The sequence below is a fragment of the Pezoporus occidentalis genome, unplaced genomic scaffold (genome assembly GCF_034315485.1).
Source record: "Pezoporus occidentalis ecotype Australia unplaced genomic scaffold, CSIRO_AGI_Poc_V1 ctg68, whole genome shotgun sequence".
Classification (NCBI taxonomy): Eukaryota; Metazoa; Chordata; class Aves; order Psittaciformes; family Psittacidae; genus Pezoporus; species Pezoporus occidentalis.
The window spans coordinates 6,244,723-6,266,500 of NW_026916030.1; the positions used below are offsets into that span (position 1 = coordinate 6,244,723).

Sequence of the window (21,778 nt, forward strand, 5' to 3'; positions counted from 1 at the left end):
CTGTCCTTTGCTCCTGACCATTAGGGTCCCTCGGCCCCGTCCCGTCCCCCCCCCCTCCGCAGCTCCTTACACCAATAAATATGGATTAGTGGAATACTTTTTTCCCACACTGATGAAAAGCCGGGATTGATCTTTCCACCTCCTTTATCCACCAACCTGACAAGTTTCTAAACAAAATTAAGGGGGAAGAGGCGAAAGGAGCCATCCCGGCTTGAGCGGATGGATCCTGCCCCGCCATAGGGATGGGAGGGGGGGGGTCCCCACCAGGGCGCTGGCGCCGGGGATGCCCCTTGCACAGCATCAGTGGGTTAGGAACTGAAATGGAGTTTTATGACCCCAAAAAGGGGGGGGGGAGAATGAAGCCCTGGCCCAGCCCTGCGTGTCCTGGGGGGACCCATGCTGCAAACTGCACTTCATCCTGTTAAAAAAAGGAGAGAAAACACAGAAAAAAGCCACAACATGATGTCATTGGCTTCCTGGAGCATCCCGATGGAGCCCCTCCACCTGCTGCTGGAGCAGAGCTGGGGCCCGAGCTTCGGCACCGTGGTCATCCTCATACAGTGGTCATCATCATACAGTGAGCATCCTCATAGTGACCATCCTCACACGCCGCCGGTCCATGACCAGGCTCCTGCCCTCCCCCTGGCTCTCCTCTTTCCCAGGCTCCCATAGTGGTGAATGCCTCTTTCAACCCCGCTTCCCAAAAAAGCATCACCTTTGCCAGCTCCTTCCTCCCGGCAGCTGCCAGGAAAAAACACAAGAATTAGGGCAAGGAGAGGGAGCGAGGGAAAAACCAATGATTTCCTTTCCAGCTCCGGATCGAGCGTCCAGCACCGGGAGAAAAACATTCCTCCTGTAAATATAATCCCTTCTCCATGCAGGCTCCGAGCCCCTCGGCACCAGGACACTCGGCTCGGCAATGGAGGACGCTGTAAGTTGGGTGTTTGCTTAAGCAACTTCATGGCTTTTTTTTTTTTTGGGGGGGGGGGGGGTATTGCCATAGTTTGGGGCTGAGCCCCCCCCCAAGGGATGGAGGAGGAGGGTTGGTGGGGCAGTTGGAAAGAGCGGGTTTTGGGGTGCAGGGTAGGGTGGACGTGGTGCGGTGCCAATGCTGGTGGTGGCGGGTGGTGCTGGGTGCCGGCGGCCCCGGGGTGCACAAAGCCCCTTTGATGGATCACAGAGGAGCTGCTCTTCCCTCACCCGGTCTTTGGCCCTGGGACTCGAGAGGGGGACCCTGGCCATGAGTACCCCAGGAGGGATGATGTGGGGTGGGGGGGCTCAGCTCTGGGGCTGCCTGTCCCCTGGGATGGGCCTGATCTGAGCCCTATGGTGCCCACAGCCCCCTGGGATGGGCTGGTCCCTGGCCAGCCCCACGGGTCTGGGGAGCTGGGGGTGCCCCATCCATCCCACATGGGGATAGGGACTTGTTCCTTCCCACCGTGGGTGATGGTGACACCCGTGAAGCCACCAGATCCTGGTCCTCAATGGGAGGCCTGTGGAAGGGGGTGGGATGGAGAGAGTCGTGGGATGCAGTGATACCCAGTTGGTACCCAGTGGGACCCAACGGGACCCGGTGGGCCCTGGCTGCCCTGCGCTGAGGCCGGCTGGCCGTGCACAATACCACGGCCCCGCTCCTGAGCCGCCGCCGAAGCCCCTTTCCCAGCGCCGAGCGCCTTTGTCTCGCCTTTGTGATGGAAAGAGCCCCCCCTCCTAAATCACGGCCCTGACACCCCCATTGTCTCCTTCCCAGGGAGGTTTGAAACTCTCCCCCCCCCCTTCTCCCGAGGTCAGGAATGTGGCCGGTTGCTATTGGGACGGAGGAGCAGGGCTGGGTGGGGGGCTGCGGGGTCACATAGGCTCGGCGGGTCAACCCGAAAACAAAACCCTTTGAAATACCTACTCTCCATCACTGCCAACATTGTCCCTGCCAGCGGGGGCCTGGCACGGCCCCTCCAGCCAGGCCGCTGCCCACCCCAGTGGTCAGCATCTGGGGGGGGGGATGACGGGGACACAGAAGGGTATTGTGCCGAAGGGGACAGCTTTGTCTTCGGTCGCAGCTGCCCTGGGTTGGGACCGGGACCGACCGTCAGCATCGCTGCGGGGAGAGGAGGGAGGCACGGAGGGGATGGGAGCACATGGGTCAGTGTTCTTGCGGGGGGATCCATCCCATCGGGGGACCCCTCTGCCACCGGTTGGGATGGAGAATTGTCCCTGTTGTCCCGCTTGTTCCTGGTGTCCCCATGCCCAGTGTAGGGTCCGGCTCCTGCCTCAGTTTCCCCTTCCTGAGGCACCTCTCTGCTTGCTCCCAGAGCTAAGGGTGCCTGGGGTCCTTCTGACACCCAGAGCTGGGTCACACTGGCTCTGGGCACCCCTGGCTCTGATGCCAACAGATATGGCCCAGCCTGGGGAGAAAAGGGACCATTCTGGTGCTGAGCTGGTTGTGCCACCCATGAGGGTCAGGGCTTAGCTTGAAGGTGGCTCCAAGCGCAGCGATGCCTTGCAAGTGGAGCAGACCATGCTGCATCCCCCAGCTCCCTGCTCCCAACAGGGATCCCAGTGGAGGTTTCTCCCTCCAGGATGTTCACAGCCCACCAGGAACACCCCAGTGAGCCGAGGAGCAGGGGAGATGCAGCCCAGTGGGTCCCAGCGCTGGTGACGTGTCCCTGCCCCATTTACAGTGGCACGGATGTCCCCATATCCACCAGCCAGGATGGGGATGCTGCTCCTGCTGGCCTCTGGCTCCTCTGCCAGCACACCTCTTGGGTGGGCCAAGATCTCCCCCGGTGGCCATAATCCCCTCAGGGATGGCCCAAATCCCCCCAGGATGGCCCAAATCCCCCTGGATTTTTCCAGATGGGAAGATCCATAGTTCTTGCCTGCGGAAGCAGCCTGATGAGGAGGAAAGCAGCGCGGCGCCTGCGATGCGATGGGTTTAGCAGAGGCCTGGAAGGAAAACACAGCTGGGAGGGGAGCGCTGAGTTACCCAACAGCTGGAGGGAGGTGAAAACAGCTGGGACAGCTGGAATGGCTCGGGATGAGGGGCTGCAGGACAGGGAGCATAGTGGGGTTATGGGCACTGGGTCCAGGGGGGCTCTGTGGGCTCTGTGCCTCAGTTTCCCCACCTGGGGACTGGACTGGGGCTGCGATGCTGGATGAGATAGGGCAGTGCCTGGAGGGGACCGTGCCACTCAGGCAGTGCCATAGCATGGGAATAGGGGACCCCTGGGGACACCACGGACCTGGGCAGACAGATGAGCCCCCGCATTGCTTGTTCTTGTGAAATAAGCTCAATAAAGGTTGTTGGTGGCTGGAAGAGTTGTCCCAGCCCCTGGCTATGCACATAGACACAGGATCACTGCAGGAGAAATATCTTTATACATTTGCTTTATGCAACCAAGCCTTTCAAAGCAGAGAAATGAAGGCGTTTCAGGAACCCAGAGCTTTCTGAAGCTTGAAAAGAGAATTCCAAGAAGGTGGTGGAGAGAGGCAGGAGGTGGCCAAAACCTCAACCCTGCATCCAAAAGCAATTATTTCCCTGTAAAAAAAAAAAAGAATAATCCTGCTATAAATACTGTGCAGACTCCAGGGGGATGGGAAGGTGTTTTTCCAGGTGGGATGCTGTTGGGCTCATCGTTGGCTCTGTGTTACAGGAATCACCATGGGTGTGTGGAGCCCCATGGGGACACTGTGGGCACTGTGGGGACCTGCCACCCGCCTGCCAGCCCTGCTCCTGGGACACGGGGCTGCCACAGCCCTGTGCTAGCAGAGTGATGGGATGAAGATGCTGAGCCGAGAGGGTCACCCCGAGGACCACACAGTGGTAACCTCCATATCCCCCTTCTCCCTGAGCTTGCTGGTGGGGTGCTTTCCATTGCATGGCCAAAGCTGCTTGTGCAGGGTCACAGCAAGCTCTGAGGCTCCATCCTGAGCCAGTCCCAGCCCATCTCTGCACCACATGTTGTGCCTGCCTGTACCTCAGTTTCCCCATGTCAGTGTCAGCCGTGGCATCTCCTTTCTCTGCCTGCCTCAGGGTGGTGGAGCTGTGGACAGGGCAGTCCTGTCCCGCTCCAGTTCCCGAGCCCATGGCCAGGGAGTGTTGGTGTGCTCAGGAATGGTGGCTGAACCGTGCCAGGCCAGGGATGCTGCATCCCTGGGGAGGGGATAGTGGGGATGAGCACACAAGGAGGAGAAATTGCTGGCAGTGGTTTTACTCTTGCTCACAGAGCAGCATCTCAGGGCTGGCCCCAGCCTGGACCAGGGCACATCCAAGCTGGGGTCCCTCCTGTCCCAGTGTGATGCCAGGTATCAAGGGCTCTGCAGGGTTTCATCCCTGCCTGCAGGCTGGGACCTGCTCTGCTCGGCCTCTCTGGGATCCAGGCCTTGAAAATCCAGCACTGAAATCCCTCTGTGCCCTTCCCAGGGGCGGAGGGCAGGGCTGTGAGCCCCAGGAGAGGATCCAGGGATGGACGGACTTGGGGATGCGGGGACATAGGGATGCAGAGATGTAGGGGCGAAAGGATGCGGGGATGTGGGGCTGCAGGGATGAACCGGGGCAGGGACGGAGGGATGCGGGCACACGGGGCTCAGACCCGGCCTCCCGAGCCCCGGTCTCCCCGCACCGAGCCGGGAGGTGGCAGCAGCGGCCTTAGCGGGGCCTCGCAGCGGGGTGGGGAGATGCGGAGGGGGTGTCCCCGCCGGACGGGGCCGGACCAGGGCTCCGCGGCATCCCCCGGTTTAATCCCTCCCCTGTGGAGCCTGTCCCTGGAATGCTTGTCCGAGCTGCGTTGCAAACAGCGTCCTTCCCCCCCCCCCCCCCACCGTGCAGGGCTCCCCGTGTCCCCCCACTCTCTCTGTTGCTTCTTTCAGGTGCTTCTGCATCGTCCATCACCCGCCTGTTGCACCCAGCTGGGGTCTTCCCGCAGGTCCCCAGGGAGCGCGGGGGATGTGGGGATCCATCGGGAGCATCCGCACGGCCCGACCCTCGTCCCGCTGCCGGTGGGTGCAGGTCTGGCCATGCATGCATGGCACGGGGGCCTCACCAGCACCCCAGTGCCACCGTATCAGGGGGTGCCGAGCACCCCGGGGTGCTCTTGTTCAGCAGGACGAGGCCTCCTCCCGGGCTGTGCCTGCTCCCGGAGCTGTATTTAAGGACTGGGTGGTTCACCCGCGGTTGTGGCCGCACGTCCCACAGGCCCCAGGGCTTTGGACACGTTGCAGGCACTCCTGTGGGGTGCACATGGTCAGACACCGGCGGGCCCGGTGGGGTGGGCTTGTGAAGGGGCTGAGCTGTGAGCCCACCCGGCCACGACTCACCCTGGCCACAAGCCCCATCCAGCCGCCAGCCCCCCTCGCCATGACCCCCCCGGCCATGATCCCCCCCATAACCATGAGCCCCTCACCCTCTAGCCCCCCCATCCACTGCCCTTGCCATGCTGGGCATAGCAGGACCCGGAGCTGTCAGGGGGCACACGGGGAAGCCCAGGAGCACTTTGGCAGTGGGGGGGGACACTGGGGGGACACTGGGGGTACCCCCCCTACTCCCGCTCCCCTCCCATGGGCTCTCCGGGTTCTTTTAACCGGTATCAGCTTTATTTAACGAAACCCAACCCAAACCCGCCCCCGGGGCTCGCGGCGGGGCCGGGCCAAGGGGCGGGGGGGGGCTGCGCTGAGCGCGGCGGGTCTCAGCCCGCCCCTTCCCCGCCCGCCGCCGCCGCCATGGGGCCGCTCTGCTCCCTGTTGCTGCTGGTGCTGGTGCTGGGCACCGGTACCGCTACCGGTAGCGGCACCGGTACCGGCACCGGGTCCGGGCCGGCCCCGCCGCGGGTGGTGCTCGCCCTCCTGGCCCGCAACGCGCAGCACTCGCTGCCGCACTGCCTGGGAGCGCTGGAGCGCTTGGACTACCCCGCGGGGAGCATCGCCCTGTGGTGAGGGACCGGCGGGGGGTCCGGGGATGGAGGGGAATGGGGGGGAATAGGGGGAGCCCCGGGGGAGCCGGGGTCATGGGGAACCGGGGTAATGGGGAGCCCCGGGGATGGGGATGAGAGCGGGGGACGGGGGTGATGGGGAATGGGGAGGGGGGGGGTTATGGGAGGAATGGGGAGCAGTGGCTGGTGGGGACCCAAAGGGTGATGCAGGGGAGGGAATTGGGAGCTGGGGAGAGGGGGAGGACTCGGGGAGGTCTTGGAGTAAAGGGGGCCGGGGTGGGGGGAACAGAGAACTGGGAGGACGGGGTCCTGGGAGGGAATGGGGGAGTCCAGGAGGAGCAGGGACCCTGGTGGTGACATCCCCCAGCCCCGAGGAGCGAGGGCCGGCTCTGCCCCGGCTGTGGCACCCAGCATGGATCCGGGAGGGGCTGGAGCTGCCCCACAGCGAGGGGACAGGACCCCACCTTTCCCTGCTGAAGCTGTGGGGCTGGTGGGGTTCTTCCCCAATGGCACCCCCTAAGCCCCCTTTTACCCTGCGGGGGGTGGCTGGAAGCAGCCCCTGTCCCTCCTCTGTGTCCCGGCTCCGCTGCCGCCATCTGAGCTCGTTGGGAACTTTCTGTTTTGTGGGGGTCCGGGGCTGTTTGGGGGGGTCCGGGCTGGGGCAGGGGGAGCAGAGCCCCAAGGCACAGGGGCCTTTTTGGGGGGGTGGGTGGCAGGTCCTGCCTTGTCCCCTGTGTCCCAGGGAGTCCCCGTGACACCAGTGCAGGGGGGCCAGCCCTGGAGCTCTTTGACAGGTCTGGACAAGATGGGCCTTTGGGGTCTGCCCCACTGCAGCGTGGGGCTCAGCCCTGTTTGTGCTGGGGTCTCTGTGAGCGTCGCTGTGAGGTCGGGTGGGAGAGCAGGGGATGGCGGCTGCACGTGGCAAGGGAAGGCTTGGGAAAGGGGGGGTTGCTGCTTGTTGAGGTCTTTTCTGTGTCTGATGGTGCTGGGGGGTACAGGGATGGGGAGGTGACGCTGTGTGCCCCGATGCTCTTTGTGGGGGGCAGCCACAGGGGCTGCTTTGGGCTGAGGGATGCGGGGTGAGAGCTACAGCACCAGGCAGAAATGACCCATTCCTGCTCCTGCTCCTGCCAGCGCAGCCTCTGTCCCTCCAAATTACACGTTACGTTCCCAAGCGATTCCGTCACCGCCTCGGCCTCTTCTCCCCAGGGAAGCTCCAAGTGCCCGATGGGGCCGTGCTTGTCCCTTTGGGGAGTCCCCAGTTCCCGATGTCCTGTCCGCAGGTGCGCGACAGACCACAACTCGGACAACACGACAGCGATGCTGCAGGAGTGGCTGGGTGCTGTGGGCAGTGAGTACCACTCGGTGGCATGGAAGGTGCAGGAGGAGCCCAGGTGAGGCTGGGGGAGAGCTGACTCCGTTTCCTACCATGGGATGCAGGCACAAGGCAGAGCTGGGGCATGCACTGAGCCTGTGTTCCCAGCGAATGGGGTCAATCTCTGCCTCCCCCTATCCAGCTCCTACCCCGACGAGCTCGGACCCAAGCACTGGAGCAATCAGCGCTATGAAAACCTGATGAGGCTGAAGCAGGAGGCTCTCACCTACGGCCGGGAGCAGCGAGCAGACTACATCTTGGTAAAGGGCCGTGGGGCACCATGGAGTGGGGGGGCCGATGTGGGCATCCCCACACCTCCAAGACTTAATGCTGTTCCCCCCCGCAGTTTGTGGACACCGACAGCATCCTGACCAACAACCAGACCCTCCGGTTTCTCATGGCACAGAACAAGTCAGTGGTGGCCCCAATGCTGGACTCGCAGACCTTCTACTCCAACTTCTGGTGCGGCATCACACCCCAGGTACCTCCCTAGAGAGCCACGGGGAAGGGGACCCCCAATGGTGGGAGTGCCCCCCATCACACCATGTGCCGCAGGGGTACTACCGCCGCACGGCTGACTACTTCCCCACCAAGAACCGGCAGCGGCTGGGCTGCTTCCCCGTCCCCATGGTCTATGGCACCTTCCTGATCGACCTGAGGAAGGAGGAGACGTCGCGGTTGGCTTTCTACCCTCCCCATCCCAACTACACCTGGGCCTTCGACGACATCATCGTCTTCGCATACTCCTGCCAGGAGGCCGGTGGGGATTGAGGGGTGCTGGAGCAGGGCAGGGGGTGCGGGGAGGGGGGGCTGTGGTGCTCACCCATCGCATGTGGCAGGCGCCGATGTCCACGTGTGCAACCAGCAGCGCTTTGGCTACATCAACGTCCCCGTGAAGGCTCATCAGACACAGGAGGATGAACGTGCCAACTTTGTGCATCTCACACTGGAGGCTATGGGTGAGCATCCTTGGGTGAGCATCCGTGGGTGAGCATCCTTGGGTGAGCATCCATGGGTGGTGGGGTCCTGGGGGTGTCCCTGTCCCCAGGCTGTGACCAGGACCTGGTTCCTGGTCAGGGATGTCTGGGCTGGACCGAAGGGGTGTCCCCTCTCTCTGCAGTGGATGGCCCCCCCATGCAGCGCTCCAGGCATATCTCCCTCCTCCCCAAGCCACTCACAAAAATGGGCTTTGATGAAGTAAGTTCCCAAAGGACACCCCCCCCCCCGCCATGTCCCCATGTCTGTCCCTCTCTGGCAAAGCCCACCACAGGCTTCAGCCAACCCCCTTGTCCTTCACTCCTCAGTGACAACGTGGCCCCTTGTTGGTGTCTCCTCTTCCTCCCCAGATCTTCCTCATCAACCTGGTGCGGCGGCCGGACCGGCGCCGGCGGATGCTGGCGTCCCTGCGGGAGCTGGAGATCACCCCACGCGTGGTGGATGCTGTGGATGGGAGGTGACCACGAAGGGGACGTGTCCCTGCTCTGCCACCTCCTCCCGTCACCATGGGGTGACTTTGGGGGCTGGGGATCACACCTCTGCTGACGCAGCCCTCGCCTTGCAGTGCCCTCAACAGCAGCGACATCAAGGTGCTGGGGGTGGACTTGCTCCCTGGCTACTACGACCCCTTCTCTGGGCGCACGCTCACCAAGGGTGAGGTTGGCTGCTTCCTCAGCCACTACAACATCTGGAAGGAGGTATGGGGACACGGGGGGGGGTGTCCCTAAGAGCAACCAGTGTGGGGCAGCGACCCTATGAGCATCACCAGGTCCCTGCGGCACAGAGGGAGACACAGGGTGTTTGGACCCACAGATCGCATCCCGGGGGCTGGAGCGCTCGGTGGTGTTCGAGGACGACGTCCGCTTCGAGGCCGCCTTCCCGGCACGGCTGCGGCGCCTCATGGAGGAGCTGGATGGGGCACAGCGGGACTGGGACCTCATGTGGGTGATGGGGACATGGTGGGGGGAGGCAGAATGGGGGTCCCCAGGGCTGGGGCTCACGGCTCAATGCCTTCCCCCCCCTGCCCTGAAGCTACCTGGGGAGGAAGCAGGTGAACGCAGAGGATGAGGAGCCTGTGCAGGGCGTGCGGAACCTGGTGGTGGCCGGGTACTCCTACTGGACACTGGCCTACGCCATCTCCCGCCGTGGGGCGCAGAAGCTGCTGGATGCTGAGCCCCTGTCCAAGATGCTGCCGGTGGACGAGTTCCTGCCCATCATGTACGACAGGCACCCCAAGTAAGGAGCGTGGGGTGTGATGGAGAGCAGTGGGGCGCTGATGGAGAGCCGTGGGGCGCTGATGGAGAACCATGGAGGGCTCGCCATGTGTTTCTTCTCAGCCATCACCCGTCCCCCCCTCCCGGCTCCAGCGTTACTCATGCTGGAGGAAAACATCTGCAGCATGAGCTCATTCCCCCCCTGGCCGCCGCTGGAAAATGGCCCCCAGCCAGCACGGGGATGGGATGGAGCTGGGGCTTGGGTTTGGCTCTGCACAGGGGGATTGGAGCATGGTGAGGGGGGGGGAGCAGCCCCTTGCACCCTGGTACTGGGGGGTTATGTGGTTCCCTGCCCCTGGTTGTGGGTTTCAGCCCCACCTTGGGGCACCTCCGGTGTCTGGGGGGGTGGTGGATGGTGTGCTGGGGCAGAGAGGGGTGGGAAGACAGAGCGGAACAGAGGGATCGGGTGTGTGAGGGGAGGCTGGAGGTGCGCGGAGGGGTGGATTAGAGCTGTGGATGTGAGCCAGGAGCAGCTGGGTGCCCCATGCTTGCCTGTGGGATGCTGAGCCAGAGAACCCCTTCGTGCCCACGCTGGCCCCATGCCACTGGGGCTGCTCCCATCCCCTCCATGGGCCCTCCCCAGCCAGGTTCTGCAGGCAGCAGCAGCACAGGCAGCTCCCAGACCCCATCCCCGGTTCCCCGTGTTCCTCCCCATCACCAGCCCCACACCGGTGCCCTCCCTGTGTGCTCAGTGGGCTTTTTCCCAGCCCTTTTCCTCCCCTGGCCATGCTCTTTGAGCCAATTCCTGCTCTCGGCTCCGCTTTCCCCAGTGAGGACTACAAGCGGCACTTCTCCCCCCGGGACCTGCTGGTGTTTTCGGCTCATCCCCTCTTGGTTTATCCCACTCACTACGCTGGGGAAAGCAACTGGCTGAGCGACACCGAGACCTCCACCATCTGGGATGATGATGCCAAGAAGACCGAATGGGCTGGTTCACACAAGACCCTGAGGGACCCGCGGGGTGGCAGCAGTTACCTCCGCTCCGCCGCCCGCGATGAGCTCTGATGGTGAGGGAGGCGCTGGGATGGGGATGGGAATGGGGATGGAGTGGTTGGGAAGCGTCTCCCCGCGTTCAGATGTGCCCCAGATGTTTAGTTTCAGCATGTGGCAGCAGCTCTGCCCATCACAAAGCATTGGAAACAGATGAGACCTTTTCCAGGCAGGGGAAGGGATGGGGATGCTGGGCTGGAGGGGACCAGGTCCTGCTGCTCCCCTTCAAGTGATGCAAGGACAACCTCCTGCAGGTCACCCTCATACGGAGGGAGCTGGGGGCATCTGCAGGGGAAGCTTCACCCCATCACTGCCCGTTCCCCCCCCAAAAAACGGGTCTTGCTGGGGCTGTGCCTGTGGGAGCGCTCAGCACCGCCACGGTTAACCCGGGTCAGACGTTCCCTGCCTGAGGCTGCTTGTGCTGGCAGCAGCTCCTGCCCTGGGAGCAGCCAGACCGGGGGAGGCTGGAAACGGCCCCCCCGCTGCCTGTGCTGCAGGCGAGAGCGCCTGGGGCTGCCCTGACCGCTCCCGTCCGTGTCCTCACCTCGCAGGGATGGATCCTGACCCAGCCGGGAGCACCGGCGGCCTCATCCTGCCCGGGAGCCGCTGCTGGACCCATCCTCAGGGCTCTGCACATCTGGAGGTGCGGAATCCACCCGAGGCAGGATTTGCTCCATGGAGAGCCCCTTCCCAATGGAGCGCTGGAGAGGACACGACTCCGGATGGTGCCAACGCTGCTGTCTCCCAGCTTGGACATTGGGGAGTGTTTTTGGGGCTGGCTCCCATTGGGGCACACGTGGCCTCCTGCTGCTGAGCGGGCTCGTCCCTCGCCTGTGCCACACTTGGGCTGAAGCCCAGGGAGGATTAAAGCAGGCTGTGGGAGCTCTGCCCCCATTAACGTCCAACGGGGTCACCTTGGTGCTCCCCTGGCTGGGAATCGCTTTGGGAATGAAACCTGTAATGGGGAGAGGGAGGGAGAAGGGGGCTGGAGCTCTCCCTGGGGATGAGGGTGGCAGCTCCGCAGAGCTGGGCTCTCCCATGGGAATGCCGATCGAAATGATCTCCATCACTGACACTAGGCTTGGCCTTGGGACTGGAAACCTGCCATCAGGCTGAGCACTGGCGGGTGCAGCCCAGCCCTGCTGCGCTCCGGCATCTGTCACCTTCGTGGCCAGCTCTGCGGGAGGACGTTCGCTTTCCAAGGCTTGTTTGGTGTTAAACTGCCCCGCAGCAGGGAGACGTGGGGCTGGGAACAGGGGCTTCTGGGCTGGAGGAGCAGCTTCCTTAAAGACACTGCAGCAAGGCATGGGCTGGGTGTGCCGGGGAGGTGTGAGCCCCCCACCAGCTCCTGGAGATGCTGGGGTTCTCCCCTCTTCTCCCCACAGCTTGATAGGAAGGTGATGGAGCGGGACCCGGCCAGCGCAGGCACAGGACATGTCCGTGCCCTGCTTGCCCCCTGGTCACAGGTAGCCTCAAAGCTATGAGAGGAGCTGGGTGCAGTAAGGAACCACAGCTGCCTGCGGTACGTGTGGCCTGGAAAGGGTTCCTGTGCCCATTGGGATGCAGGTGAGGAGCTCAGTGCAGCCACAGGAGGGGCAGGATGCGCGGGCAGAGCTGGGGCTTTGGGACACCATGGTGGTGATGGGTTGCTCTTTCCACATGAGACCTGTAACAGGTCGATGAGGAGGAGCAGGAGCTCCAGTTGGATGCTCCAGGGGTTTGGTTTAAACCTATGACCGCAGCCCTGAGACTGCTGCAGCAATGATGAAATCCCAAGCAACTTGGTTTTGCTATGGTTTCTCAACAAAGCCCAGACGGTTTGGACCATGTGGAAGTGGCTCCCATTGCTTTCCACTGGAAGGCTCCCTCCAGCCTGTGCTGGTGGAACAGGGCTGGGACCATGGAATGGAGCCACAGAGCCAGGGATGGCCCCAGTTCTGCCAGCAGCACAGAGAGAGGCAGGAGCAGGGAGCCAGGGATGAGGGGTTCGAGGTCTGTGGGACCAGCACCGATTCACCCACAGCACCCTGGCCATGGGGTCCCCAGGGCTCACATCAGCCCCTGTCCCCCGCGGGTGCTGTGCCCCACAGGATGTGCTCCAGCAGCCAGGTCGCTGCCTTGGCCAGGCCCTGCTCCAGCCTCTCCTGCTCCGTGGTGCTGAATGGAGCTGGGCACCAGCACCGCATCCTCCGGCCGCCCGATGCTGACCCGCAGCAGGGTCCTCTCCTGGGGAGGAAGAGGGAGATGGAGGGGCTTGGAGAGGGAATGGGGCTGGCACGGAGGGGAGCAACTCCTTGTGTTTTCCAGGTGGATTTGAGTGTTTGCTCCAAGAAACATGATGTTGGAAGAGGTTTTGCTGGGCTGGGCCAAGCTCCCAGGCTCCTGCCAGGCCTGGCAGAGCCGCTCCAGCTGATTGTTTCCATGTCCTTCACTGCAGCCAAGCTGATGTCAGCCCTTGGGGAAGGAGAGGGAAGGAGGGGAGAGGGAAAAGAGGGAGAGGAAAAGGAGCAGGGGCTTGTGTGGGGGGAGAGGAATGGGGGCACAAGGAGCCAAGCATCAAGGTGGGGGCAGGAGTGATCTCCTTACACCCAGGGCCACTCACATTGAGTGCAAAGCGCTGATGCAGGATTGGACCCCATTGTGTCCCCTTGGGAGAGGAGATAACCCAATGTTAAAGAGACCCCCCCCAGCATGATCCTAGGGTCTCTCATTGCGTGGGGAATGAGGGAATGGTCCCAGCTGGGGCCTGCAGTGCCCGTGTGTGTCCTGCAGCCTGGGGCTGGCTGGGAGGGAGGGATAGGGACAGCTGGGATGGAGGGATGGAGACAGCCAGGATGGAGGGAGGGGGACAGCTGGGATGGAGGGACAGGGACAGCAAGGATGGAGGGATGGGAACAGCAGGGATAGAGACAGCCAGGATGGAGGTATGGGAACAGCCAGGATGGAGGGATGGGTACAGCAGGGATGGAGGGATGGGGACAGCTGGGATGGAGAGATGGGAATAGTAGGGATGGAGGGATGGGGACAGCTGGGATTGAGGGATGGGAACAGCAAGGATGGAGGGATGGGAACAGCAGGGATAGAGACAGCCAGGATGGAGGGATGGGAACAGCCAGGATGGAGGGATGGGTACAGCTGGGATGGAGGGATGGGAACAGCAGGGATAGAGACAGCCAGGATGGAGGGATGGGAACAGCCAGGATGGAGGGATGGGTACAGTCAGGATGGAGAGATGGGAATAGCAGGGATAGAGACAGCCAGGATGGAGGGATGGGTACAGCTGGGATGGAGGGATGGGAACAGCAGGGATAGAGACAGCAAGGATGGAGGGATGGGGACAGCTGGGATAGAGACAGCAAGGATGGAGGGATGGGGACAGCTGGGATTGAGGGATGGGAATAGCAGGGATGGAGGGATGAGGACAGCCAGGATGGAGGGATGGGACTGGGAATGGCTCTGGTGCCTGCAAAGGTATGGCAGGGCTAAAAACCAGAGGTCAAGGGGTTAAAGGTCAGAAGGTAATGAGGGTAAAGGTTAAAAGGTAATGGGTCAGAGGTCAAAAAATAGTGTCAACAGGTCACAAGGTCAAAGGTGACAAAGACCAAAAGGTCACAGGGTGCAAGTTCGAGGGGATAGGAGTCAATGGCTTTGAGGTCAAGGATTAAAGGTCACTGGGGTCAGAGGTCAAAAGGGTCACAGGTACAAGGCAGAAAGGTCACAGATCAAAGGTCATTGACAAAAATCAAACTGTCACCGGGCCAAAGATCAAAGGTCACAGGGTGAGAGGTCAAGGGCTTTGAGTTCCAACACTTTGGGTCAGAGATGTCATGGGGTCAGAGGCCAAAGGTCATGGGGTCCCTTACACCTGATGCCATCCTGATGGCTCCTAATCCCTGTTCCCAAGGCAGAGCTTGGGCACCCCACACCCCGCGCTGCCCCCACCTTGCTCTCCACCTTGCCCAGGGCCTGCTCCAGGTCATCATGAACCAGGTCAATGTCTCGGGGGGGGCAGGAGGCTGCAGCTCTCACCATGGAAACAGCACCAGGACCCCAGCGATGGGGGGGGACACGCACCAGGACCCCCTGCACACACGGCACGGGCACAGCGGGGCTGTCCCTGCAGGCTCCGGAGCCGCTCACCCGCCCTGGCCACGCTGCGCCCATTGAGGTTCATGGAGGCCGTGGCTGGAGCAGCACCAGCTCCGCGCCGTAAGCCGTGGCCAGCACCACACCGGCTCCGCACCGCCTGTCCCCCCGCCACCCATTGGGCACCGCTCCAGCACCGCCATGCTCACGCTGTGCCGCGGCACACGCAGGGGTCAGCGGGGCTGGGCCCTGGGCATCATCACACCGGCACCCCACACGCTGCCTCTCAAGGCCCTGATACCCCTTGGCTTCCATTGCCAAAGCCTCGAGCTCCCATCGGCTGGCTGGGTCCCCCCTCCTGATACCCAGTGCTCCCCTTATCCTGCTGCCCTGATCCCACTCTCCCCATCCCGATCCCTTTATCCCAATTCCCTAATCCCACTCTCCTCATCCTGATTCCTTTATCCTGATCCCCTGATCTCGCTCTCCTCATCCTGATTCCTTTATCCCGATCCCCGGATCCCACTCTTCTCATCCCGATCCCCTGATCTCTCTCTCCTCATCCCAATCCCTTTACCCTGATCCCCTCATCCCGCTCTCCCCACCCCACTCTGCTCATCCCGATCCCTTTGTCCCGATTCCCTGATCCCGCTCTCGATCCCCTGATCCCGCTCTCCTCATCCCGATCCCCTGATCCTGCTCTCCCCATCCCGATCCCTTTACTCCGATCCCCTGATCCCACTCTCCTCATCCCGATCCCCTCATCCCAATCCCCTGATCCCACTCTCCTCATCCCGATCCCTTTATCCCAGTTCCCTGATCCCACTCTCCCCATCCCGATCCCCTCATTCCAATCCCTTTATCCTGATTCCCTAATCCCGCTCTCTCCATCCCGATCCCTTTATCCCGATCCCCTGATCCCTCTCTCCCCATCCCGATCCCTTTACCCCGATCCCCTGATCCCTCTCTCCTCATCCCGATCCTTTTATCCCAATTCCCTGATCCCTCTCTCCCCATCCCGATCCCTTCACCCCGATGCTCTCCCCCCGGTTCCACCCCGACGCGCGCTCCCGCCGCACCCCTTCGCCTGCATCCTCCCGTGACGTCACTTCAGCGCGCAACCAATGGCCGGCGTCTCCTCGCCGCCATCTTGCTTACGGGCAGCGCCGCCATCTTGCTTACGGGCAGCGCCGCCATGCTGGTTGCGGGCAGCGGGGGCGGGGGACCGAGCTCCGCCCGCCCTCGGTTAAAGCCGCGGTTCGGCTCCGGGGCAGCCCGGTGCGGGGGAACTCGCTCAGGGGCGACGGAGCCGGCTCCCCTCGGCTGCCTCCACTGCTGGGGAGCGCGGCCCTCGGCCCCTGGGTACCCTCCAGCCTCGGTGCCTGCTCCCGGGGCTCGGTGCTCCCCAGCGTGTCCCTGGGCTTCGCTCACGGCTCTTTCCCTCTCTGCAGCTGGGCTGCTGCTCCTGTGGCCGGTGGGAGGACGCCATCACCTTGCTGTTTGGGAGCCTGGATCCACAGAGGGTAAAGGGTCCCCGGGACAGGGATGCATCAGTGACATGGCTCCCACCTCCTGCTGTGCTCCGTGCCCGTGGCTTTAGCACCCAGCGATGTGCTCTGCAGCGGGTGAGAAGCGCTGCTGGGACTCAGAGCCCCAGTGTCCCTCCTGCACCAACACTGGCTCCTTTGCAGAGGACGTATGGGCCAGTTACCAAACTGGAGAGCATCTGTCCCATGCTGCTAACTCCCCAAAGTCCCACTGCATCCATGCAGCTGAAACCTTCCAAGTGAGAATCCAGGTAAAGGACTGTTTATTTCATAAAAGATTCTATTTTAAAAATAGAAGTTGATAACAGCTCTGGAAGAGGCAGAATTCTGGTGCTATCTAAACCACCAGCTCTCGGGCAGCGTTTGGGTGATGTCTAAAATCACTGCCCCAGGAGCTGGAATGGTCCCAGCTGCTGGCAGCTCACTGCAGTGCAGGGCCTGAGCAGAACTCTGGGAACTCTGGGAAGTGTCCCTGTCCCCATCCCTATCCCTTGGGTAGTTTATTCTCAGTGAATGATTCCAGCTCCTCTGACCTCTGTTCCCATAACTGACTGCACAGAGTGGATTAAAACCCGGTGAAAGGCCAGTGGTGCTGTGCATCCCATGCTCTGCAGCATGGAGCACTGATCATCCTCTCTACTTTGTCCCCAGGTCCCCTGCTGGAGAGTGGGCACTGACCCAGCCAAAACCTGCAAGATCTGACCAGCAGAAGGGTATGCAAGAGGCTCAGCAGCTCCCAGCACCAGCTCTCAGCCTGCTGTACAAATCATCACTGAATAAAAGTGATTTTCAAAGCCTTTACTGGCACCATGGGCTTCCCTGGAGGTAGGACTGAAGTTTCCATAGCTGGTAAAGCAAGTGAGAAGTCTTTGTTGTTGTTGTCCTGCTTTGCTGCAGGGAAAACTGTTGCACCTTAGGGGAAAGATGGACACGGGGGTGTTGCCATCTCCCACATCCACCTTCACACTTGTGGATGGTGAATCTGGCCCCTACCAGCACCCTTCACAGTGAAAGGAAGCTGGAAAGAAGCTGGCTCTAAAGCTTCCTTGACAAGAAACCGTTGCTGCAATGCTGAAGGTGTTCACAGGCAGTGCTGCAGGAGTCAGCTCTGTCATGTTGTACCACAGAGCTGAGGCACAGCCACCCTTAAGAGGGTTTTAAAGCCTGTTAAAATGCTGTAGGAAAGAGATACTCTTCCATGGGCTCAGAATCTTGCTGTGCTGGGCATCAATAGCTGCCAGGAGAGGGGAGAGCTGCAAGTGGGTGCTGCTGGTAGGGGCACAAACCTCCCTGACACTGCAGACCCTCTTAGCATCATCCCCTTGTTGTCACAGATGTCTTGGGTGATGGATCCACCCTCACCTGGGCAAGGGTACACCAGTAAAGTGCTTTAAATCACATCTTGGTCCCACAGCTGCATCCTCAGGGCTGGAAGGATGAGTTTGGGAGGAGAATGCCAGGAGGGAACATGGAGCTCCCACTGCTCATCCCACCAGCCCCGGGCTCTGCTGCTTTGCAGCTCCACAGCCATTCCCTATGGATCTGAGCAAGATCACCAATGACTACAAGAAAAAGCTGATCCGAGAGGCCACTGTTTTGCAGCCTGTCGATGAGAATATTTTCTCCTCTTCTGGGAAGTAGGGAATGCTGTCAGCCACCTCCTGCACAACACCTGGGCGCACTTCGAGGCCTTGTTGCACCAGTTCATTGACCACGCACTGCTTCACGTGGTGGTGCTTCAGTGGGAGGAAGGGCACAACAAAATCAATGAGACTTTCATTGATGATCCCAGATTTCCAGAATCCACCTGCAAAAGCAAAGGAAGAGACAGGTTTTACCTTCAAAGTCTCTGCAGTCCCTGGGGTTCAAAGGCAGATCTGCTTTAGGTTTGTACAAGGGGAGAGTTGACCCCATCAGTTGTCCCCCCCTTCATCCCCCAATGCACTTGTTCTCCAGGAACCAGGAATTTAGCTTGGCTACTCCGAATTTAAGCTCTTCTCCCTGTGACAAGGGCAAAGCAAGGAGAACCAGGGCAGTGGGGATCAGTACATCTTGGTTCACTTGGTTCAGTGAGTGTGCTGTGCTGTTTGCCATCCCACAGCCACCTCGTCTCCAAAGAACTCTGCTGCACACAGCAACAGGTCTGCTGGCTTCAAAGACCGGGATATTCCTTCCCTTTGCCAGGAAACCTCCAGGGAATTGCAGTTCCCTTCCCTCAAAACCCCCTCGTCCCTTTCTGGCTGCCTGGGAGGTGGCAGATGGTGTCGGTGGCTGCCTGGAATGGGCCGGGCTCCCTCTGCCGGGCTCTGATCCCGCAGGAAGGGCTCTGTGCCATGGACTCACTGTGAGGGTTGTCAAACACGGCTCTGGAGACGGCCGGCTCCAGGTCCTGCAGGCTGATCTCCTCCCGGTCCTTGCGGGCTCGCCACAGGTCCAGTGTCATTGCATTGATCTGCTCCCCTCCTGCGTTGCTGCACGAGAAGGAGATGCTTGTTCGGTGTCTATCCAGGGCAAACGGTGCTGCAGGAGAGGTGGCACCTCACACCCTCCAGCCTGCATGAGGGCAAGCCAGGATCTCCTGCTGCCTGGCCTAAAATGACTCCTGTAAAGGCAGCCAAGTAACAGGGACAGAAGAGCATTTTCATGCTCTCCAGGTCTGTATTCACAATGAAACTCTGTCTCTTGGTATGTTTAGAGGCTTAGAGAAGGCAAAGCAGAACAAGTGTGTGCTCTGAAGGAGGTGTGATCTCTGCCCAGAGGAGAAACACTGTGCTGGGAGGCCCTGTGATGCCACAGGGGAACTTCTCTTACCTTATGAAAATGAAGATGGCTTTGCGGTAGTTGGTCCCGTACACAACCCACGAGGGTCCCAGGAAGGGCAGGATCACGTCGATTAAGCCTGGGTGCATCTTGTCCATCTCGTCAAAGAGGAAGGCTGAGCGCCCACAGCGCGTCAGGTTCCCTTGGATCCAGTGCTTCAGGCTTTCCTGGGAAAGATACCACCAAGCCATAAGGCAAGGAGATGCCAAAGGAAGTTCAGAGCCAAGGCCTGAGCTGCAGCAGAGCTGAAGGTGCTGAAAATAGTGTGTCCCTGCACAGCACCACCTCCCCAGAGCAGGAACAGCCAGCACAATGCCTCCTGTATTGTGGCTTTCACACAGTGGCTGTTCCAGGCTTTATGAGCCCATTGTAGGTGTTTTCTTATGGATTTAAAGGAGGCAGCAAACTAAAGCTGGGGATTTACTCCTACAGCTCCCTACGTTCTGCTCCCAGCTGCTGAGTGCTTTTAGCTGGCTCCTATCCTGGTGGAACACCATGACCCAGGAGAGTTCTAGCTCTTTAAAATGCTGAGGTTACTTCAATGTGGATGCCAGCCCACACAAACCCACTCATGTCATCTGTGGGCATGCATTTACCCTTAACAGCACTGCACCCAGTATGGGGTCTGCCTTCTTGAAAGCGTATCTTCAAGGATGCAATACAACAAAACTCCAAATGACCAAGTGCTCTGCTGGGGGTTTGCCAGGTAACCTTCAGACTTTGATTTTCCCCTTCTCAGCCTTAAGAGATAGAGTGGCATGGTCAAGAGCCTAGAGGTGCTGTTCAGGAGCTGCTTGCTGTGCAAGGAGGGCATTACAAGCCTCAGTGATACGTAGGCTTCAGTCATCAAGCTGTTGGGAAAGCAGTGGGGGAATTTTAGTGCCTTTCATCTAAGCAAAGCACTTCTGTCTGTGTGTTCAAAGGGCTGTGTAAATATTTAAGGAATGAGAACGTGATCAGGGCCAGGACTGCTGCGGGGAAGATGAAAGTGATCTCGGTGCTGGAGTGTATCACGGTTACTAGAGGACCCTTCAGCCAGTGTGTGGAGCCACTCACTCAGGGTTTGAGAGGGTGAAACAAAGAGCTGTTATTGCTGCTGCACTCCAGGAAACAGCCCAAGTGTGGATGAACTGAGGAGCAAGACGTAACCAAAGAAAACCCAACCAAGCAGCACGGTGCTGGAAGCATCCCTTACCTTGTCCTGCTCTATGTGTGGCATCCCTTACCTTGTCCTACTCTATGTGCAGCACCCCTTACCTTGTCCTGCTCTATGTGCGGCATCCCTTACCTTGTCCTGCTCTATGTGCAGCATCCCTTACCTTGTCCTGCTCTATGTGCGGCATCCCTTACCTTGTCCTGCTCTATGTGCAGCATCCCTTACCTTGTCCTGCTCTATGTGCAGCATCCCTTACCTTGTACTGGTCTGTGTGCAGCATCCCTTACCTTGTCCTGCTCTGTGTGCAGCATCCCTTACCTTGTCCTGCTCTATGTGCGGCATCCCTTACCTTGTACTGCTCTATGTGCAGCATCCCTTACCTTGTCCTGCTCTATGTGCGGCATCCCTTACCTTGTCCTGCTCTGTGTGCAGCATCCCTTACCTTGTCCTGCTCTATGTGCAGCACCCCTTACCTTGTCCTGCTCTGTGTGCGGCATCCCTTACCTTGTCCTGCTCTGTGTGCGGCATCCCTTACCTTGTACTCCTGCATCCCTTACCTTGTGCATGTGCACCCCTTACCTTGTCCTGCTCTGTGTGCAGCATCCCTTACCTTGTCCTGCTCTGTGTGCAGCATCCCTTACCTTGTCCTGCTCTATGTGCAGCACCCCTTACCTTGTCCTGCTCTGTGTGCGGCATCCCTTACCTTGTACTGCTCTGTGCAGCATCCCTTACCTTGTACTGCTCTGTGCAGCATCCCTTACCTTGTACTGCTCTATGTGCTCAGCATGGGGGAAGTGCACGATCGGAGAGAACTGGTGCACGTAGGGGCTGCGCAGCCCTCCCTGGAACAGGTAGCGGATGAGCATGGAGCTCACGTAGGTTTTGCCGGTGCCGGTGGAGCCATGGAAGGACATCACCAGCGGCTTCACCGGGTTCTGCTCCGCCAGGAACTGCCTCACCGCCCTCACCACCTGCTGCCTCGCCAGCGGCTGCCCCACCAAGCTCACGGCCAGCTCGCACTCCAGACCTGCGCGAAGGCAAAGCAAGGCTCGGGCTGAGCTCCCCCTTTGTCAGCGAGCGCCGCTCGCTCCCTGTCACCCAGCCCGGCACCGCCGGGTGCCGCTCCGCGCCGCACCGACCTCCCTTTCCCCCCCGCCCGCTCCACCCCTGTCCCGCTGACCGCGCAGGTCGGGCCCGAAGCCGCACTCGCAGTCGTCCGAGAAGCCGCAGCGCAGCGCCCGCAGGTCCCAGGAGGCGGCGGCGGGGCGGGCGGCGGCCGCCAGCACCAGCAGGACCAGGGCCGGGGCCAGCGCCGCCGCTCCCGGGGCCATGGCGGCCGCCAGCCCGCTGCGGCCCCACCCGGACTACAGCTCCCGGCGTGCACCGTGAGGGGGCGTGGCCTGAGGCAGGAGGCGTGGTCTAGCCCACCCTGCCCCGCCCCTTGCCCTTGGGTCCCCGGTCCCCGTTGCAGCGCTGGGGACCCCGGTCCCCGTTGCAGCGGGGCACAGGGCGCGCACCGTGCAGTGCCCCCAGGGCCGGGTTCAGCACTGCAGACCCCATCAGCGGCCCTGCCCTGGGATCTGCTCTCCCTGGGGGTCTCGGGGCTCGTT

The 21,778-nt window shown here is 61.0% G+C and overlaps 3 protein-coding genes across 6 annotated transcripts; 1 reads left to right on the forward strand and 2 right to left on the reverse strand.

Moving 5' to 3' along the window:
• Positions 1-785: 785 nt before the first annotated feature.
• CERCAM (cerebral endothelial cell adhesion molecule) lies at positions 786-11,257 on the forward strand. 3 transcript variants are annotated; one of them, XM_062641481.1, is made up of 13 exons: positions 786-931; positions 7,208-7,318; positions 7,442-7,559; positions 7,646-7,780; positions 7,855-8,059; positions 8,139-8,258; positions 8,420-8,496; positions 8,646-8,752; positions 8,861-8,993; positions 9,109-9,236; positions 9,328-9,531; positions 10,340-10,576; positions 11,111-11,257. In XM_062641481.1, the coding sequence occupies exons 1-12, from the start codon at positions 876-878 to the stop codon at positions 10,572-10,574; spliced, it is 1,629 nt and encodes a 542-aa protein (XP_062497465.1). In that variant the 5' UTR covers positions 786-875; the 3' UTR covers positions 10,575-10,576; positions 11,111-11,257. The 3 variants fall into 3 exon arrangements, with proteins under 3 accessions (XP_062497465.1, XP_062497466.1, XP_062497464.1); XM_062641482.1 differs by lacking the exon at positions 786-931 and adding an exon at positions 4,860-4,995; XM_062641480.1 differs by lacking the exon at positions 786-931 and adding an exon at positions 5,678-5,924.
• A 1,038-nt stretch (positions 11,258-12,295) lies between these two features.
• PTRH1 (peptidyl-tRNA hydrolase 1 homolog) lies at positions 12,296-14,960 on the reverse strand. Its single transcript, XM_062641365.1, is given in 4 exon segments — positions 12,296-12,883; positions 14,502-14,581; positions 14,700-14,738; positions 14,741-14,960. Coding segments are annotated over 4 exon segments (609 nt in total). The 3' UTR covers positions 12,296-12,613.
• A 2,015-nt stretch (positions 14,961-16,975) lies between these two features.
• On the reverse strand, positions 16,976-21,515 carry TOR2A (torsin family 2 member A). Of its 2 annotated transcripts, XM_062641484.1 has the most exons (5): positions 21,349-21,515; positions 20,930-21,195; positions 19,004-19,179; positions 18,536-18,663; positions 16,976-17,999 (listed from the first exon to the last, which is right to left on the reverse strand). In XM_062641484.1, exons 1-5 carry the CDS (start codon positions 21,497-21,499, stop codon positions 17,755-17,757), a joined length of 966 nt encoding a protein of 321 aa, XP_062497468.1. In that variant the 5' UTR covers positions 21,500-21,515; the 3' UTR covers positions 16,976-17,754. The 2 variants fall into 2 exon arrangements, with proteins under 2 accessions (XP_062497468.1, XP_062497469.1); XM_062641485.1 differs by lacking the exons at positions 20,930-21,195; positions 21,349-21,515 and adding an exon at positions 20,518-20,530.
• Positions 21,516-21,778: the final 263 nt, after the last annotated feature.

Bases quoted from the DNA above. Each gene is read 5' to 3' on its own strand.
- CERCAM (XM_062641480.1), top strand. From the start codon at position 5,716: ATGGGGCCGCTCTGCTCCCTGTTGCTGCTGGTGCTGGTGCTGGGCACC. The intron at 7,319-7,441 runs GTGAGGCTGGGG...CCCCCTATCCAG, and splicing joins AAGGTGCAGGAGGAGCCCAG to CTCCTACCCCGACGAGCTCG. The intron at 7,781-7,854 runs GTACCTCCCTAG...CATGTGCCGCAG, and splicing joins GGTGCGGCATCACACCCCAG to GGGTACTACCGCCGCACGGC.
- TOR2A (XM_062641484.1), bottom strand. From the start codon at position 21,499: ATGGCCCCGGGAGCGGCGGCGCTGGCCCCGGCCCTGGTCCTGCTGGTG. The intron at 19,180-20,929 runs GTAAGGGATGCT...TATCTTTCCCAG, and splicing joins AGCACATAGAGCAGTACAAG to GAAAGCCTGAAGCACTGGAT. The intron at 18,664-19,003 runs GTAAGAGAAGTT...CTTCTCGTGCAG, and splicing joins GCCATCTTCATTTTCATAAG to CAACGCAGGAGGGGAGCAGA.